Source organism: Adiantum capillus-veneris, chromosome 23 (genome assembly GCF_014529385.1).
Source record: "Adiantum capillus-veneris isolate H3 chromosome 23, ASM1452938v2, whole genome shotgun sequence".
Taxonomy (NCBI): Eukaryota; Viridiplantae; Streptophyta; class Polypodiopsida; order Polypodiales; family Pteridaceae; genus Adiantum; species Adiantum capillus-veneris.
The window spans coordinates 138,628,160-138,648,743 of NC_140953.1; the positions used below are offsets into that span (position 1 = coordinate 138,628,160).

Sequence of the window (20,584 nt, forward strand, 5' to 3'; positions counted from 1 at the left end):
TGCACTGTAAAATGCTCCTGATGGGTATTGACTATAATCTGATGATCATGCTGCATGCAACCAGAGGAAATGCAACTACTCTTGAGTGTCTGGACATGCACGGTCTTCCAACAGACTCACAAAGGTGCCAAAACACTTCCTAAGATAACTGAACCCTTGTCATGAAGTAGCTTGCCCACATGCACATAGGGTTAGATATGCACGTGACATCCCCTTCTTATTAAAGTGAGGTACTGGTACCGAACTGTATGGCATCGAGACAGATCTCCAATAGTGTCTAGAATCTTGGGAAGGATTCTTCACAGGCCCACTCTGATGTGTGGGTCATGCGATACTTGAACTTCATAAAAGAGTGCAACGCTTGCTTCTTTGGGCCACGCCGACAGCGACACAAAGTCATGTGTGGCTGCATCAAAGCTCCAACTTCGGCTATAGTCGTGGATCTACCTTCTTCAAGAATCTCCGAGGAGGAAAATTCCTGAAACCACTTCCAACACAAAAACATGAACATACCCATTCCAAGTAAAGTGACTGGAAAAATTCTAGTCTTCTTTAAAGACTGTGCATGCAATTTAGATGAACAAAGAGACGCAGAGCCAAACTGTTCATCAAACACACGCAAAAATTGGAATCAAAACTTGTCTTTTTTATCTAAATCTATCAACTTTGGCAAATCACAATAGAACTGCCGATGCTTGATGCTCAATCATTCTTGTTCTCTTTTTGATAATGTGTCATGCCAAGGAAGATACATGGAATGTGAATTCCTTGAATGCAAACATTTCAATTCATGAGTAATCCGCATACATCCGTGCTCATTTATGAGTGAATCATGTTCATCGTCCAATATGCCATGCCTATGAATATGGATCACATAAAGATGGTGACTAAAATATAGGAAACCGTCACGAATGAAACACTTGAACAATGCGTACTGACTAATCATGCAAACACATAATACTTCCTGTGGGGGTTCTTTGGACCTTGACTTGAGAGCCAAGATCGGTTCTTCATGATTGATTGAATGTGCAATGAGGTTAGCTTCACTAGTACAAGCATCAACTAAACCCTCATCCTTGTGAACAATCACATCTTTATCCTGCAAATCATCATCCTTGTGAATAATCACATCTGTATCATGCAAATCATGTGTGTCGTACTTTGGGGAAGAAAAGATTGAGAGAGTCTCCTTATCCTGATTCTTTTCAATCTTCGCCTGCACATTAGAAACAAGAGATGAATAATGAACAACTTCCTCCCCACAAATGACAATGGGAGAGCCACTTTTGGCATTGAAAGTGAAAGTATTGGCTGCCTAATCGATGAGAGGGTTATGCTCACGAAACCATCGAATGCATAAAAGCATATCACAACCTGAAAGAGGAGATTCTACAAAATTTCTGCGGAAGGACACTTGTTGAACCGTGAATAACACATCAAGGCACTCCGTGTAATGAGAGAGTCCATACCGGGAGTGAAGCCTGACACCTCGAAAGGAGATGTCTTGCTAACCTCCAAGTGGGCTCTTTCGACAAGAGAGTCACTTATCACATCATGTATACTACCTCGATCAAACAATATGACAAAACACTGACCCTTCACATGACCATAACACTTAATGAGAGACTCATCAATGGGAGGATCACGAGAAACTTGGGTCACACTTGTGTTCTCATTGATGGAATTAACAGAGGATGTAGGTTCTGTGGGTTCTTTAGACTCACTAGATTCAATCTTAGGACATGTTCTTTTTATGTGACCCTTGATGTGACAATGATAACATCGACCTTCATTGGAATAAATGCTTTGTTCTTCTGACGTGATGTATCCTCCTAAAATTACTTGTGCTGCTTTTTCATATGGAGTGAGCTTAGGTTTAGCCAATCTTAGGACATGTTCTTTTTATGTGACCCTTGATGTGACAATGATAACATCGACCTTCCTTGGAATAAATGCTTTGTTCTTCTGACGTGATGTATCCTCCTAAAATTCCTTGTGCTGCTTTTTCATACGGAGTGAGCTTAGGTTTAGCAATTGTGTTAGATTTACCCTTAGATTCATTTTGTGAGTTCTTTTCTGAGAATCTAGAGAAGAGTTACCATTCTTTCCATTCTTACCGTTCTGTATCCTCCTAAAATTCCTTCTGCTGCTTTTTCATATGGAGTGAGCTTAGGTTTAGCAATTGTGTTAGCTTTACCCTTAGATTCATTTTATGAGTTCTTTTCTGAGAGAATAGAGGAAGATTGGTTAGAAGAGTTACCATTCTTACCATTCTGAGGGTTCTCAGAAGTCTGAGAGGTACTTTGCAAAGTTTTGTTCTCCTTAGGCTTTCCCTTGTTGTGCTTCATCTCTTGGGAGAGAGAAATTGCTACCGCCTTGTTGAGATCCACGGGGTCGAAAACTTTTATATCAAACTTGATATATTCATCCAACCCAAAAAGGAAAGCCTCTTTACGCTCATCATCTGATTTGCGTAATTGGGTGCCAAGCTGCAAAACACGGTTAGAAAAAGACATGATTGGAATACCATTCTGCTTGAGATTGCACCAATCTTCTTTCAACCGTGCTAGGTACTGAGGAGGCATAAACCGCGCCTTGAGATTGTCTTGGAAGTCAGCCCAATTGAAGGAAAGGGGCACGTCTTCGTCGGCTTCCTCTAGGTGCGGTCAACTATGCCTCTTGCCATGCATGATACCAATTAATGGCATCACCGGCAATGTACATGGCTGTCGTTAAAACCTTTCTATTCCCTGTCTTCTTAGTTTTCACAAAATAAGCATTAAATTGATGCAACCAAGAATGAATAACGCTAGCATCCATCTTACCGTTATACTTACTGAAGTCAACTTTTATGTGATGGGGTTGATGGAGTCCGAATCTCGGCTTGCACCACATGATGAGCCACCAACATCTTTGACCAGCTCGGGCTTTGAGGTAAGTACCTGTAGGAGCAACTCTTGCATGCATTGGTCTCTCTGTGCCTCACGCTCTAACTCCAAGACCGCTCGTCTATCTTCGGTCGCCAAGTGCGCTTTCTCACACTCACGCTCCAAGGCTACCCTTCTGTCTTCGCCCGCCAAGCGCGCTTGCTTGCGCTCACGCTCCAAGGCTAATCGTTTTTCTTCGTGCTCGCGATCCAATTCGGCCTTTCTTTCTTTGTGCTCGCGATCCAATTCTACCTTTCTTTCTTCGTGCTCACGATCCAAGATTGCCTTTCTTTCCTCGGCCGCCAAGCACGCTTGTTCACGCTCGAGATCCAAGGATGCCTGTCTTTCTTCGCGTTTGCGATATAAGGATGCCTTTCTTTCTTTGTGCTTGAGCTCCAAAGTAGCACGTTGCACTTCTTGTTGTCCATCATCGTCTTGACCAAAGCCTCCATAGGATTTGGTGCAATCCTTGGCGTAGATGGGGAAGGGGGATGGTCGAAAAAACCTCCTAGTGGGGAAAATTCTTCTTCGTCACTTCCCTGCTCATCACCTCCATGCGAAGTATCCATTCCGCTTCGGGTGATGACCATACACTAAAGTCTTGGGTTCTTGTGGTTCTTGGGTTCTTGAGGTTCTTGAGGTTCTTGAGGTCTTTCTTTAGCTTGCAATCTGTGTTAGAGAAGTATCTTCTCTTACCCGAGCTCTTCTCTTTCCCGCGGTGCAACCATTGGCGGCCTTGCGCTCACACCAAGGTTTCTTCTTCCCACCTCACGTCCATTGGCCGGTCGCTAAGTGCACGGTCTGCTTGCAATGAGTGAAAAGAGAAACAAGGGGAGGCTCGACAAGCCCTTCTTTCTTGGGTTTCGTGTCACTCTTTAAAAAACACGATTAGGAATCGACACGCCCAAGTGGACTTGGGTTACGTGCGATCGCAACAAGCAAAAAAATATATGTGGTTCTTTTCTTGAGTGATATAGAACACTGCCAAAGCTCTGATGCCAATGTAAGGTGCAGCGGAAGTGAATGTTGAACTTTGCTCAAGATGAGTGCTCCGAACTATGCTCAAGGGTTCCTTTTACTTACGGAAGGGAGAGCCTTCTGTTCCTTTAGTGAGAGAGTGCAAATGATTGCAAACAGAGTGGTAAACACTGTGAATGAAGGTGCTGAGACTGAGAGATAGCGAGAGAAGAATACGACACGAGAATGTTGTCAAACCCTCCTTTAAGCGCCCCCCTCTCTATGGCGAGAGAGGTCTATGCTATTGATTCCACAATCCTCGTACAATGGTCTAAATGCAATGGACTTGCCGGCGATGTCAACGATGATGATGACAACGATGAGGCGGGCTCAAAATTGAAAACGCTAGGGGTTGAAATCTGCAAATCTTGTATTTGCTGAATTTTGACTCTATGTCGGTGACGACCACGCAACAACGATGCACTGAAAACGCACATGCTGAAATCTGCGAATAGCGAGCTGAATCTGCAAACTCTGGCTGATCTGATCGTGCGGCGAGGATCTGTTGCGGGAAGGTTTGGGGATTGTGATACGGGGTCTAAGTGCTGAAAATGCAAAACGCTGATGTTCTATGCCGATCTGTTGTTGGGAATCTGCAAAACGCTAGCGTGGGATGCAATATGCAAAAACACTCAGCATGGTCTGTTGTATGCTGCAAAAATGCTAAGGAATTTGCTACAAACTGCGAACGCCAGGCTGATGTGCAATCTGCAAAATGTTGGGGCTGATCTGCAATCGTTGGAAACGCTAGGCTTATGGATGGCTAAAAACGCTAGGGATTCTGCACGTCTTGCTGAGAAGTTTCTTGTGAGTTGGACTCCTGCTGCCTCGTCTGCTAGAAAGTACTAGCGCTAGTTTTCTTATATATATCCTTAGCCAAATTGCCCTACCAAGTTTCCCAACAAAGTCACTTAATGATAATAAGTGAAAAATGGCTAAAATAGGTCGTGAATTCAAAATTCTCCTGATGGGTACTGAATGTAATCTGATGATGATGCTGTGTGCAACCAAAGGAAATGCAACTACTCTTAAGTGTCTGGACATGCACGGTCTGCCAACAGACTCACAAAGGTGCTAGAACACTTCTTAAGCTAATTGAAGCCTTGTCATGAAGTAGCTTGTCCACATGCACATAGGGTTAGATGTGCACGTGACAATTAAATTCAAGAACTATCCTGCATTGGATGCGAATTAAATGGAGAAGGAGGACCTAGCAGATACTTCTCAGATTTTGGAACTTTAACTTGAAGCATTCGGTTTAGCATAGTCTACTCCGATAGAGCCCCGATTGAATCTAGTGCAGCGGGCTTGCACAAGAGGGGAGTCGCTCCGCTCCTTTGTCAATAGATTACCCTGATTTTTGATATAGAGTCACTGATGTCCCTTTGGGTTTCAGGGATACTACTGGGTTGACAATATTCTACTATATGACTTTATGAGCTGGAATTCCTGAAAATGATACTGATTGATTTGTACTTGACTTGTTTGAGTGCAGGAACTGAAAGACAAAATGACTGCAGCATTTCGGTCTCATAAATCTCCATATACATGATTGCAATAAGGATTAGTTAATCGGGCATCTGTGAGGTCCCGACTTGATGTAGATGCTATTACTAAATATGTTGCCGATTAATCATGGTTTGAGATTTGGAATGAATTTGAATGTGTGATGTCCTATGATGTCCGGTGATGTGATTGTTGATTGGTACATGTGCTAGATGTGTTGTGTCTAGTGCGTCGGTACTAACAGTCAATGTCTACTAAGACAGTTTATGGCCTCTGTCTATTTTGCAGGCGTTATCAAGGGCGATTACAATTCTTTCAAGAGGGGGGTATGTCACAAACTGATGACGTGGCAGCTTGTAGAACCCTTGAAATGCGTCGACAGGCTAACTATACGGAAAGTTCTGAAAAACGCACCGAAAATTACGCTGACAGGCTGACACCGGCAGTTGTACGAACGCCGTAATTTCCACTAGTTGCTGACGTGGTAGAATGTACAAAATTTCATAAACTGCGTTGGTTGCTTTACGTTGGCCGATTTTTAAGCCAAGCTTTTGGGGATAATTTCTTTTGAGTTAGTAAGCTTTTGAGATGAGATTTTTGGGGCTCTGCTTTTGGGCATCCCTTGTATCAATAAATAAGTTGGTTGGGCACTCATTACTGAGAGCATCAGGTCACAGAGTCTGAGAGTGAGCGCCTGCCGACTCTCTTTGTACTTTGAACAAAGAGGGGGGTATGCCAAGATTCTTGGTGTAGGCTCTCAACTTCTCAACAAGCTTGGAGAAGAAGATGGAGTTCTTGCACTTTCACCAAGTGAGAATGTGTGAAAAATGAGTGTGTGAGAGGGTGCATACCCCCAAGCATACCCCTTGCTTGCCTTGGTTGACCCCTCCTCGTAGCTCAAGCTTGAAGCTCATTGGACCCCTCTAGTCCTACCCAATCACATGCATAATGCATTTCAAGCAACATGGGTAGAAGTGTCCTCCTTACCTCTTTGAGAGAGAGAACTTGAAAATATCTAGATATTTGTTGAATTGAACTAGAAGCTCACTGGACCCCTCTTTAGCCCAGTCAATAGGATTCAAGCACACCATGTGGCTAAGCATAGGGAGAGCCTGACATGTGTCTATGTGTCCCTTCCCTTTGGGTGAGTGGGAGGTTAAGATTTCCCTAACTTTGGGGCTGTCCCCCTCCTTTGTAGGGTTTCTTTTTTACTCAAGCACCTTACCCCCCATGCATGGGAAGCTGCTCAAGCATCTTCCTCACCAAGCATGACAAGCACCTCAAGCACCTTAGTGAGCAAGCACGACAAGCACCTTAAGCACCTTACTCATCAAGCATGACAAGCACCTCAAGCACCTTAATCACCAAGCATGACAAGCTAACACAATTTTGTGGATGAAAAATTGGTGCAGCAACAAGTCACGTGTGTATCCACTTACAACATCTATGGATCTAAGATAGAATTCCATTTACCACGCAAGTGGATCGACTAAGTCACATGTGGATCCACTTGGGACCTTCACACATTTCCACTTGAATTTAATAACAATCAATGCAATATGCAATATACACCAGTGCTGGATCCAACATTCAATACCATGCAAGTGGATCAAACAAGTCATCTATGAATCCAAGATCCAATTCCATTTACCACGCGAGTGGATCAAGATCGATCCACCACCTAAACAGCTTGACAACAATGCGATTTGAAATATACACCGGTGCAGGTCATGCCATGTCACCACGTTGTGACAGATGGATCCAACATTCAATACCATGCAAGTGGATGTCATTTATGGATCCAAGATCGGATTCCACTTACCATGCAAGGGGCTCAAACAAGTCATGTGGATCCATTACACATATCCACTTGAAAGTAATGGCATTCAATGCAATATGCATTATTCACCAAGAATTGATCAGGACTGTTCCTAACTGGGCTCTCGTATGGCTCTTACATTCAACAATTGACCATGGTCATCTTTTCAAACCCTAGCATTTGACTAACATGATTTATCCATAGCTTTTGATTTTCTTTGAATTTCTTCAATTGCAACATTTGGTTTGAGGAGTTGACCTCGATTGTCATTGCGCTAAGCTAAGATGTTAAAGACGTTAATTTCTTTTGCATCCATGGGATGTACATAGGCCTTAGCATTTCAAATGACCATACCATTTCATTGGGCTAGAACTTTGGGCCTTTGAGAGGTTCATCAGCTGTTTGCAACGCTTCCAACAGCTGGTTTGTAAGGTTTCATTTAGATACATTTTTATTTTCTAGTTTCATGATGTTCGCATATATGATATGTGACGAGATCATTTATGAGTAAACGTGTATCCCTGTTTTGGGGGTTGGGGGGTGGGTTGGGTTGGGGAGGGAAGTTCAGAGGATTTATCTGTGTTTTTCCTAGGTTCTGTGCACGCCTCTGATATTTCAAGTTTTTGCTCCAGGTTGTAGTGGACTTTACAGCTTCTTGGTGTGGACCATGCAAGTTCATTGCTCCAGTTTTTACTGAGTTGTCTGAGAAGTATCCCAACCTTGTCTTCTTAAAAGTTGACGTAGATGAGATGAATGTAAGTTGTCATTGAGTTTTGCCTTCCAAATAAAAGGTCTGCATTTAGCTGTTAAAATTCTACTCGCAACTCATTCTTGTTTAGGCAATCAGACTGCGTATGAGGTTCGAGCTATGCCCACCTTCTTATTCATTGAGAAAGGCGTTGTCATTGATAAGATTATTGGAGCGAACAAAGGTGAGCTCGAAGCTAAGGTTCGCCAATACTCTGAGATATGTGCCGCTGTGGCTGCTTGATAGCTGATTCACGCCCTGACAGAAGAGCAACAATAATTTTATACACTACTAATCTTTCATAGTTTGGTGTCTTTTTGTCATTTTAGACAAAGCCAGTGTTTAGTATTTTCTGTTACCATATACATGTGGTAGTGATGTGTATGAACACACTAGGACCGCCGGGGCATTTTTTCCCTCTTTAAGAGGTTTTTTCTCCCGTGCATTGTATATACGCCCATCACTCTAGGGCTATCTATCTTTCCATTGCACACTAAGTAACACACTCTCTATTGTGTGCCTTGAGCTTCCTTCGTCTTCTCCAAGCTGTGTGTGTTTCTCTGCAACCCTAATTCCAACATTTGGTATCAGAGAGGTCACGTCCTCTCGGGCTTAGTCGCCAGCTGCTCCAGCACACGCCTGCTCACTTTCTCCAATTTCAGTGAGCTTTGGCAAGCGTTCGCAGGTCGACAAATATTTTGGGATAGCTCGTAGAGCTAAGTCCGAGCTAAGTCTGCTCAGAATTTTGATTTGGGGTCATTTCGGCCTCCGTTTCCACTACAGGCAGTACTGCACACTTTCCTTGATAGTGTCAAGGATATCAATGAGCAGCTTATTTCTGCAGGTGAAGTCATTTCAGACAGTTCCCTTGTGCAGACTGTTCTTGATGCCTTACCAGATTCCTACCAGACTTTTGCTAGTACTTGGAGACTTATGACCCAAGGAAATCCTGAAGTTGTCAAGTTTGATGCATTATGCACATTGCTGTTGCAAGAGTCACTTTCTAGGAAAAACAGGTCTAGGTAGCGTGCAGTTGAACAGGATTTTATTGCTTCTCAAAGAAAGAGTGGTAATAGTAATGCAGGCACTTCTTATGGTTCTGCTGCGAGTGGAAAAAATTATGTTCCTAATGCTTCTGCTGGCAGCACTTCGTCTGGCAATTCTGGTGATAAGGGCAAAAAGAAGATGCGTTGCCATTATTGTAAAGCTAATGATCACTTGATCAAGTCGTGTCCTAAGTTGAAGGCCAAAGAGGCTAAGAAGAAAGAGGGTGGTTCCACTGCAAATGCTGGTTCCACTACAAATGCAGCCATTGTTGAGTCTTCTGTGAAAGGAGATTGTGATGCTGATGTTGATGCAGAATGGGCTTTTAGCGTAGAGTGCACTTACAATCCTGCTGTCCATGATGCATGCTTGTCAGTTGCTGCAGATTCACATGTGTGGTATTTCGACAGTGGTGCTACAAAGCACATTACCTCACATCGTGAATTGTTTACCTCTCTCGAGTCTGTCCCTCATGGGAATTCAGTCACTTGTGCCAACAACGCCTCTTATCCAGTTCAGGGAGTTGGAAAGATTGTGCTCACTGCTGCTAATGGCATCTCCTTCACACTTGTTGATGCACTTTATGTACCTGGGATCAAGAAGAATCTCTTGTCTGTATCCACACTTGCTAGACTTGGACTTGTAGTCAAATTTGTGGATGACAGATGTACAGTTCATGATCTCTGTTTTGGTGATGAAATTGTTGCATCTGGGCTTTTGTGCCGTGGGCTGTATAAGCTCACTTTGTATGACAAGTGTGGACAAAATTTTGCAAATGCTATTGCAGATTCAAGGGCTATTTTAGATGCAAAACTTTGGCATGCACGTTTTGGTCATTTGAATTTTGCCAGTTTGTTGCGTTTGCAGAAATCTGATATGGTTGCTTCTTTGCCACCTCTCGAAGCACCTGTCAAACATGTTTGTGAAGGCTGTATTCTGGGTAACATGCAGCGTTCTAAGTTTCCAAAGGATGGTTCAGTTAGGGCCACATGCAGGTTGCAGCTTGTGCATAGTGATGTTTGTGGCCCATGCAAACTCCGTCCTTGGGCAATTACCTGTACTTCGTGACTTTCATTGATGATTACTCCAGGCATGCATGGGTATTTCCGCTTAAAGCGACGTCCGAAGTTTATGTGCTTCAAACAATTTCTGGCTATGGCTGAAAATGTCTCGAAATGTACTATGGACACCCTCCGTTCCGATCGAGGGGGGGAGTATATGTCTCATGAATTTAATGCATTTCTGGCTAGTCGTGGGATAAAACACCAATGTACAGTGCCTTACACACCTCAGCAAAATGGTGTTGCTGAGAGGAAAAACAGGTCACTAACGGAAATGGCACGATGTATGGTCAAAAGTCAAGCTTTGCCACATTCTTTTTGGCTTGAGGCCATCATGTGTGCCACTTATGTACTTAACAGGTATCCTACGAAAGCTTTGCAGTCTATTACTCCATATGAAGCATGGCATGATAGAAAGCCTTCTATTGAGCACATGCGTGTTTTTGGCTGTTTGGCATATGCTTTGGTGCCACAAGTGCAGCGCAGAAAATTGGATGATAAGGCTGTCAAATGTATTTTTGTTGGTTATAGTGCTGAAAGCAAAGGTTACAGGTTGTATCATTCGCAAACAAAACGTATTCTGGTTTCACGGGATGTAGTGTTTGTGGAAGATTCTCTTCAGCCCTTGCTGTCATGTACTAGAGACAGTAATGTAAGCTCACATGACATTTATGACACTTTGTTGCCTCTTTTCAGTGGTGGAAATACGAATGTAAGTTCCAATGAGGCAAATGTACAGCCTATGGGGGTTTCTGAAAATGTTTTAGATCAGCCTATTACTGATGCAGATGTACATGATGTACTTGATGAGGAAAGGGCTGAAAATGAGCAGGCTAGAGGTATGCCAAAATGGTTGGTGCACACTTTGCGTGACAGTAAATTGGATTTACCTTTGTCTAGTCGTACTCGTTCAGGCTCTCGCCATGCATCTTATGCATCAGATTGTTATGCTTTGGCTGTGTCTAGTTTACATGATGTTGAGGAGCCTCTGTCTTTTGATGAAGCACAAAATTCAGAAAATTGGATGGCTGCCATGCAATCAGAATATGATGCACTTATAGAAAATGACACATGGACTTTATGTGATTTGCCTCCTGGCAAAAAGGCCATTGGTACGAAGTGGGTTTACAAGTTGAAACGCAAGCCGGATGGTGAGATCGATCGCCATAAGGCTCGACTTGTTGCAAAGGGTTATGCACAGCAAAAAGGCATAGATTATGAAGAGACTTTTGCTCCCACTTGTCGTATGACTACTGTGCGTTTTCTATGTGCATTGGCAGCTCATTTTGGTTGGGATGTACATCAATCAGACATTGTTACTGCTTTCTTGAATGGTGACATATTTGAGGAAGTTTATGTAACGCAGCCTCGCGGTTTTGTCATAAAAGAACAAGAGGACAAAGTGTGCAGATGTAAGAAGGCTTTGTATGGGTTGAAGCAATCTCCTCGTGCTTGGTATGAGAAAGCTGACACTCATTTGGTTAAACGAGGCTTTTGTAACAGTCCAACAGAAAGCACATTGTATGTAAAGCGTGAGGATGATGTATTTCTCATTGTGGTTCTTTATGTTGATGATTTGCTGATCACTGGACCAAATGAGAGACATATTGCTGAATTTAAGGCTGATTTGAATGCTACTTTCAAGATGAAAGATTTGGGGCTGTTGCATCATTATTTGGGTATACAGTTTAAGCAGTGTGATGGTGGTATTGCCTTGTGTCAGAAAAGTTACATAGAGACATTGCTATGTAAGTTTGGACTTGATGATTGCAAACCTATTGCCACTCCCATGGAAACAGGTTTGAAGTTGAGTCTACATGATGCTGGTGATCCTGCTGATGTCACTCTTTACCAAACTGCTGTTGGCTGCCTCATTTATGTATGCAACACGAGGCCGGATATTCAGTTTGCAGTCTCACAGGTCAGCAGATTTATGCATAGCCCAGGGTCTAAGCATTGGGCGCAGGTTGTCAAGAGAATTTTCCGCTACCTTAGTGGAACTTTACATCTTGGCTTGTTTTATCCCAAGGGGGGATCATTGCCGCCAGACTTACATGCTTTTTCGGACTCAGATTGGGCTGGTTGTTTTGACACGCGAGTGTCCACAAGTGGTTTTTGTTTCATGCTTGGCAGTTCATGTATATCATGGTTGAGCAAGAAGAAACCTACTGTGGCCACTTCGAGTTGTGAGGCTGAGTACAGGGCAGTCTTCACAGCTACGGTTGAGTGTGTATGGCTCAGACGCCTTATGGCTGATTTGGGTGTTGGACAGGACACTGCCGACACTATCTACACTGACAGTCAGAGCGCATTGGCAGTTGCGAGGAACCCAGTTTTTCATGCTCGCACAAAGCACATTGAGGTGCATTACCACTATGTCAGGGAGAGGCTCTCAGCAGGAGAGATCAGCTTGGCTTATGTGCCAACACAGGACAACCTTGCAGATCTTTTCACAAAGGCATTGTCTCGTGAGAAGCTTGAAGCTTTCCGCAAAGCTTTGGGCTTACTCCCCTTTGTGGACTGATCATGTCCTCAGGGCATGGCACTTCCCTTTACTCATGTGCCAGCTCTTGTTCACCGCATCACTCCAGGGGGGATTTGTTACCATATACATGTGGTAGTGATGTGTGTGAACACACTAGGACCGCGGGGCATTTTTTCCCTCTTTAGGAGGTTTTTTCCCCCGTGCATTGTATATACGCCCATCACTCTAGGGCTATCTGTCTTTCCATTGCACACAAGGAACACACTTTCTATTGTGTGCCTTGAGCTTCCTTCGTCTTCTCCAAGCTGTGTGTGTTTCTCTGCAACCCTAATTCCAACATTTTCTGGCAATGATTCTCTTGGCCTCTCTCGAAGGGGCCGTGCAAGGGCTTAAATTCCCGACTTACCGCTTTGGAAAATATAGCTCAGTCGACGACTGCCCGTATTTCCGAGGGCGAAACCCATCTCCAGCAATTGCAGATGCAGATTGCTGGTTTTGGGCGTTGACATGGTGGTCCTACTACCACCATTCCTTACAAAACCACTAATTTCTCAAGAGAAAAGAGAATGTACGGAATTGGCCATAAATAACTGGCTTCATCAGTGGACCACGTATTTTGATCTTCATGGGGAGCATGACAAGCGGAGGATTCAGACGATTGCTCTTTATTTGCACAGCAAGGCGCTTACGTGGTGGCATGATATGACAGAGAAGCTTACCACGCGCGCTGACTTCTGTGTGAAATTCAAGAAGGATTTCGCCAAAATGGATCCTTTGAAAGCTTATGCCAAACTGCAGAATCTTTCAATGAAAGCTCTGTCTTTTGATCAGTACACAACTGCTTTCAAAGAAGCACTCACCTTTTACAAGGTGGATTCTACGCATGTTGTGCACATGTACTTACTGGGATTACATGAAGATTACCGCTGGGCCTTGATCAAGGATAAAGCACCGACTTACGTCGAGGATGCAATGGCAAAGGCCAGGACGTTCCATTTGATAAATGGAGCGAACTATGAGAAGAAAAGAAGTTCAGACCATCAATCCGGTGAGGGCGCTTCGAGGAAGGACCACGATTCCAGCAAAGGTCCAAATCATCGTCGAGACCTTCTCAGGAGAAGAAGAAAGTAAAAAATGCTGCAATTGCTGAAGCGGTGAAGAAGGGTGCTTGCTTCGGATGTGGCCAGATAGGTCACCAAATCAAGGATTGCCCCAAGAAGAAGACCAAGAAACCGCAAGGTTGTCCTTCGGTTTAGATTCACGAGATCTCAGGTAACTTTGATGTTATTCAAGTTGAAATCCATCACTTAGCGCACAGTTCATGCACTAATTATACTTTTAGCACCAAAGTGTTTAATAAGTTCGATCTTCTCCGTTTCCACGGGAAGATCAATGGTCGCGACGTGATCGTATTCCTTGATAATAGAAGCTCACACAATTTTGTGGATGCAAAATTGGTGCAGAAATAAGTCACATGTGTATCCACTTACAACATCTATGGATCTAAGATCAAATTCCAACTACCATGCAAGTGGATCGACTAAGTCACGTGTGTATCCACTTGGGACCTTCACACATTTCACCTGAATTTAATAACAATCAATGCAATATGCAATATACACCAGTGCTGGATCCAACATTCAATACCATGCAAGTGGATCAAACAAGTCATCTATGAATCCAAGATCCAATTCCATTTACCACGCGAGTGGATCAAGATCGATCCACCACCTAAACAGCTTGACAACAATGCGATTTGAAATATACACCGGTGCAGGTCATGCCATGTCACCACGTTGTGACAGATGGATCCAACATTCAATACCATGCAAGTGGATGTCATTTATGGATCCAAGATCGGATTCCACTTACCATGCAAGGGGCTCAAACAAGTCATGTGGATCCATTACACATATCCACTTGAAAGTAATGGCATTCAATGCAATATGCATTATTCACCAAGAATTGATCAGGACTGTTCCTAACTGGGCTCTCGTATGGCTCTTACATTCAACAATTGACCATGGTCATCTTTTCAAACCCTAGCATTTGACTAACATGATTTATCCATAGCTTTTGATTTTCTTTGAATTTCTTCAATTGCAACATTTGGTTTGAGGAGTTGACCTCGATTGTCATTGCGCTAAGCTAAGATGTTAAAGACGTTAATTTCTTTTGCATCCATGGGATGTACATAGGCCTTAGCATTTCAAATGACCATACCATTTCATTGGGCTAGAACTTTGGGCCTTTGAGAGGGTCATCAGCTGTTTGCAACGCTTTCAACAACTGGTTTGTAAGGTTACATTTAGATACATCTTTATTTTCTGGTTTCACGTTCGCATATATGATATGGGACGAGATCATTTATGAGTAAACGTGTATCCCTGAGAAATCTAGAGCCTGCCTCTTGGTCTGTATTTGTTTTTTTGGGGGGGGGGGGTTTCAGCAGGGAAGTTCAGAGAATTTATCTGCGTTTTTCCTAGGTTCTGTGCACGCCTCTGATATCTCAAGTTTTGGCTGCAGGTTGTAGTGGACTTTACAGCTTCTTGGTGTGGACCATGCAAGTTCATTGCTCCAGTTTTTGCTGAGTTGTCTGAGAAGTATCCCAACCTTGTCTTCTTAAAAGTTGACGTAGATGAGATGAATGTAAGTTGTCGTTGAGTTTTGCCTTCCAAATAAAAGGTCTGCATTTAGCTGTTAAAATTCTACTCGCAACTCATTCTTGTTTAGGCAATCAGCACTGCGTATGAGGTTCGAGCTATGCCCACCTTCTTATTCATTGAGAAAGGCGTTGTCATTGATAAGATTATTGGAGCGAACAAAGGTGAGCTCGAAGCTAAGGTTCGCCAATACTCTGAGATATGTGCTGCTGTGGCTGCTTGATAGCTGATTCACGCCCTGACAGAAGAGCAACAGTAATTTTATACACTACTAGTCTTTCATAGTTTGGTGTCTTTGTCATTTTAGACAAAGCCAGTGTTTAGTATTTTCTGGCAATGATTTTCTTGGTGCCCTTTTTGTATATGAAGCTTATCGATTTTTGATGTGGTGAAGAGTTATCATGTGGTACTCAGTTAAGCGTGATAACAAACTTCCTAATTCAATGCTAGAGCTTTGTAATTAATGTCTGGAATTAATATAGTGATGATGGGGTGTTTTTGGCCAAAATGTAGCTTTTTTTGGTTCTCCATTTTTTTGATCGCCGCCTATCAGTGCAGGGCAATTGTATCTTTTGTTCTTACAAGGGTTTTGATATGCCCATAAGAATAAGAAGTGACCAGCGATCAATTCAGAGATGGTAGTAAGAGACAAATGTAGATTGTAGTCATCAAGTTGGAACAAATGGTTGTTTACATTGAATTTGCTGCAATATACAGTCCTTGCTTACATTGCTTACACCAAAATATTGCAATATGAAGTCCTTGCTTTCATTGCTTACAACAAATGTACTGCAATATGCAGCCCTTGCTTACACAAGTTTGCTTCACCAGTTAAGTAGTATCAACAGTGTAAGTGTGTTTTGATGTGGGTTTGTACAATTTCTGAGCTCTTAATGGGTATTTGTTTCGCTGGTTAGGGAGCAAGGTGAGATATAAAAGTAATGGTGACATATGCCTTTGAAAATATGCACTTAGATTATTCCAACTTGCCACTGTAGTACAAACCATGTAATTCTGCCTATTATAATCAATTATGATAGGCAACCGTAACCTAGATTGCAACTAGATTTATTGAGATTAATGTGAAGGGTGAGATTATGCATAGCTGTAGTATCTTAGTTTTGTCTACTTTTTATCTGATTGTTCTGGTTCCAGCATTATTTAACAGCCAAATAGCATCAAAGATGATTCATGACTCGCGTTATACTGTTCGTTTGGAGTGGGTGGGGCGGGTGGAGAGAGAGAGAGAGAGAGAGAGAGAGAGAGAGAGGTGTGAATGCATACATGCACAAAACCTCACACAAACAGAGAGGCCAAATCTATAGCGGGCTTCAATTACATAGCGTGTCTCCAATCCAACCTTGAAGAGAGTGTTGGCAGCTCAGTCGGTGTAGTTAACCTTGGCACGAGAAGGGTAGTCCAGCCAGCAGGGCCGCCCACTGTGTAGACAGTAGCAAATGACAGCGGCACACAAAGACAGGAAAGAAATGGAGAGCAGAGAGAGCAGCAGCAAATGACAGCGGCACACAAGACAGGAAAGAAATGGAGGGCGCCATTGTCGCCATAGCCCCCAAGAAATGCTTACAATAAACACATACAGCTGAAGAAGGCTTAATTAATAATTAATTAGATTAAGGTTCCACAATAAACTGGTCTCTCTCTCTCTCTGAAAGTGGTAGACAGGGCGTAGTACGTACCGAAAGAAGGCAGCGGGCCTGTAGGAACTTGGTACCTTAATACGAGAACCAGCGGCCACGTGGTGCTGAGGTACTTTGCAAGAAGAAAGAAGCTGCAGACTGCAGTGGTCTGCAAAGTGACCTCATCACCACGTGGTGGCCAGCTCCCACAGAATGAAAATGCAGTTGGTAACTGCACTGCATTGCCTCCTCCGTCGTCCTCCTTGCTTGCGTTTTTTTATAGGCGCACTCATGCAGTTGTTGGGTGGTTGGCAACGGCCTCTAAGGACTCGCTTGAGCCTCCAGCGTCTTCACACACATCCGGTTTGCTTTGTTCTTGGGGGCTCTTACGGCGTGGCCTGGAGCAGAGACAGCCGATGTGCACGGAGGAGTGCCTATGGAAGCCCCTCTTCTGGAACCCCATGGTTAGCACTCAGAGATGCCACTGGTTGGTAGTCGGCCTCATGTTTCATGGGGTCCCATGGCAGGAGGTCCAGCGCGCTCTCTAGGTGACTGCGCTCTCTAGGTGACTGGCTAGAGTTCACAGGTTTGTCAGAGGAGGTGCAGGGTTTCTAGCTACAGGGTATGAGAGGGGTGCAGAGCATGTGTCAAGACATCTCAGAGGCAGTTCCAGCTGAGTGGCTCACGTCTCTCGAGCCAATAAGCACCCCGGTGGATGGGAGCCTTCACACGACTGGAGGTTCTCATTTCAATTAGGGCCTGCTCTGAGACTGTCCCTACCCTGTCCTTCAAGCTTCAGGGTGGGGGACGATTACAGCGAGTTGCAGTAGAGGCCCCGCTGGTAGTAGAGTGTTGTTTCCAGAGGATCCGAGTTGTGGGCATCTGTGGTAGGACTTGTGTCATTGACCTTGACCCAGCAGCTCTTGAGACTGGACACTGGAGGCTATGGGCTTGGGAGTGTTGTCCACTGGCACGAGTACAGTGGGATCCTGGTGAGTGGCTATGGAGGGACCCCTTCTCTTCTGTAGACCACCCAGAAGTCCCCTTCTTTCAGTACACTGTTCGGCTTGGACGTCATATACTTGCAGCCAAAAGAGAGTCCCGCTCCGCTACAGCACGTCATTGGTAGGATGAGGGCCTCACAGTCAAGTTCTTGGCAGCCTTTTGGCAGAGGCTGTGGGACTCCAGACAGCCAAGGCGCGTCACTTTGTTTCAGTGGCTGGTTGCACACAGAGCTACAGCAGTAGGGAGCTAGCTTGTGCATAGTGGTCTCTCGACCGCATGTGCAGCCTGTGACCAGTTGGTGGAGAGTCAGCGTCATTGTCTTTGGGACTGTCCCTCGGCCCAGCAGGTGTGGCTATGAGTTCTTCGGCTGATGCCTACTCTCTCCACGCCTAGACAGTACACTTGGGGGGCAGCGGCTTGGTCCACTCTCACGGGCCCGGCACTTTAGTTTGAGCTATCCTTCACCAGCAGGATGATAGTGATATAGTGGGGGCGACCTACACTCCAGCCTGCTACTACAGAGCTTACTCCACAGGAGTGGTGCAGTGAGAGAGAGGAGTGTTGGGAGCTCATCAGTGGCCTGACACTTTGGTTCATCTGCCGGGCCCGCTGTTTTCGCATTTTTGAGGCTCTCTCTGTGCCACCAACAGACTGTTCGTGAATTTTGGCTAGAGCTGATCCATACTCTCAGAGGACAGCTTGAGGGACTACAGGGCAGCTCCGACCGCATGTGGGAGGTCCGCGAGGCTTTCCTTTGACTCTGGCGCCCTGGGCCTTTCTACACCATTGTTCAGGGTGTGCTCAGATGGTACTACCGACCACCTGTGTGGCTCTTCCCTCCTCCCATCCCTTGATTTAGCCTCATTGTATATATGTTGTTCTTTCATTGGGAGAGTCTCCCCATCATGTTTGTTATATCCCTCTCTTGCAAAGGTGGTTGTAGCCCTACGAGCAGCTTTCATTAACTAATAGAAGGATCTTGTTCTCGGGAAAAAAAAAATGAATATCTAGGCAATGAAGAGTCTCGCTAAATGATCCGGCTTGACTGTTTTCTTCACTGGAATGAAATGAGCATGCTTGCCAAATCTATCAATAACAGGCGAGATACCATCGTGCCCACTCTGTGTTTTTGAGAGATCAAAAATGAAATTCATAGCAATACTTCCCCACGGGCAGATGGGAATGGGTAAAGTCTATAACAATCCCTATGCTTTATGCCTGTCAAACTTGACCTTTTGGCATACCAAGTAACTGCGTACAAAATTGCCCACATTCTTCTTGAGTCTTGGCCAAAAGAAGTATTGCTCCACACCTTTCAAGGTGGTGTCAATGCCGCGGTGACCCGTAAGTGGTGGACAGTGGCATTCGATTAGAGCCTTTTCCCTAACGGCTGTGTAACACACAACATCGTTTTCTTCATGAAGTAGACTTTCCAAATGCAATATCCCGCTACTATCTCCCCATTCTATATTTGACTGAGTACATCTACAAAACCTGGATCTATGGCGTACTGATCGACCATGTCCTCGAAGCTTTTATGATGAATCGTGGAAATAGCCAAGACTAACAGCTTCCGAGACAAAGCATTTGCCACCAAGTTCATCTGTCCCTGCACATGGCCAATCTGAAAGTGAAACCGTGACAAGATGTTAGCCCACCGCATTTGCTTTTCTGATAGCTGCTTCTATGACAAGAAGTAGCGTAAACTTTGATGATTAGTGAAGATATAGCAGGTGTGTGCATCCGACACCTTAGATTGTCATCCTCAAGATTGTCTTTTAATAGCAAGTCTCAGAATTAAATTTTGATAAGCCAAACTCACTTTAGACAATTAAATCTCATCTAGTGTTAATAAATTAATTCCTAAGTTTAAGATATGCATATTTATGCATGTGCATGGGTATGTATGTGCATTTGTATGTATGTCCATGTATGCCCATAAATGATCCATATCCATGGACCCATTTCTTATAGAATAATTGACTATGAGCATGGGGCCACTACATGAGGTGTATCACCCAAAAGGGTAAAGAGGGAAATACATCAATGCGAGGAAGCTCGGATGCCTCTCGTCTGATCTTAAGAAGCTTCGATGGGGGGAAGAGTTGCGAGTTATCCAACTTAACTACTTTGTTTGTACTAATAGGGATGACTACATTGTTATCTTTGAAGATGGCCTTAACATGACCTTAAATGAAGGGGTTTCCAATCAAGTGGTGAAAGTGATCCCTACTTATAGGATCAAACCCAATTCTGTCCCTGACATCTTCCCTCAAAATAAGAGTCTTGTATTTTGTGAACCCCGCAAAGATGTGTATAAAAGCTACTACATAGACAAAATAGTGGATTGTAAAAACTTATCCACAAATACCTATCGACTATACCACTATGTCCCTAGGAATCCAGATCTAAGAATCATATAGCTTTTTACTAGAGCTAACCCTTGTATACATCGTGATAGAATCAAAAGATGCTCACCTAGCTTCTTGATGAGATATCATATTGTACATATCTTGATATAAATAAATTTATGACATCTTGAATTTAATAAATATAGTTTCTTTCCAAATTTTGTGTTGAGTTGTGAAAGTTTAAAGCACTTGATATTTTGTTAAGTCTTTAAATCAAACCATCGACAAGCGTATTATTGCATTGGTATCGTCAAATGCGTT

At 43.8% G+C, this 20,584-nt stretch overlaps 2 protein-coding genes across 2 annotated transcripts; both read left to right on the forward strand.

Annotated features, from left to right (window-relative positions):
- The first annotated feature begins 7,185 nt into the window (after positions 1-7,185).
- Positions 7,186-8,352, forward strand: LOC147428690 (thioredoxin H1-like). The gene is made up of 3 exons (XM_086497039.1): positions 7,186-7,395; positions 7,902-8,028; positions 8,109-8,352. The coding sequence occupies exons 1-3, from the start codon at positions 7,186-7,188 to the stop codon at positions 8,258-8,260; spliced, it is 489 nt and encodes a 162-aa protein (XP_086353165.1). The 3' UTR covers positions 8,261-8,352.
- A 6,040-nt stretch (positions 8,353-14,392) lies between these two features.
- Positions 14,393-15,778, forward strand: LOC147428691 (thioredoxin H1-like). Its single transcript, XM_086496607.1, has 3 exons — positions 14,393-14,602; positions 15,134-15,256; positions 15,341-15,778. Exons 1-3 carry the CDS (start codon positions 14,393-14,395, stop codon positions 15,491-15,493), a joined length of 486 nt encoding a protein of 161 aa, XP_086352733.1. The 3' UTR covers positions 15,494-15,778.
- Positions 15,779-20,584: the final 4,806 nt, after the last annotated feature.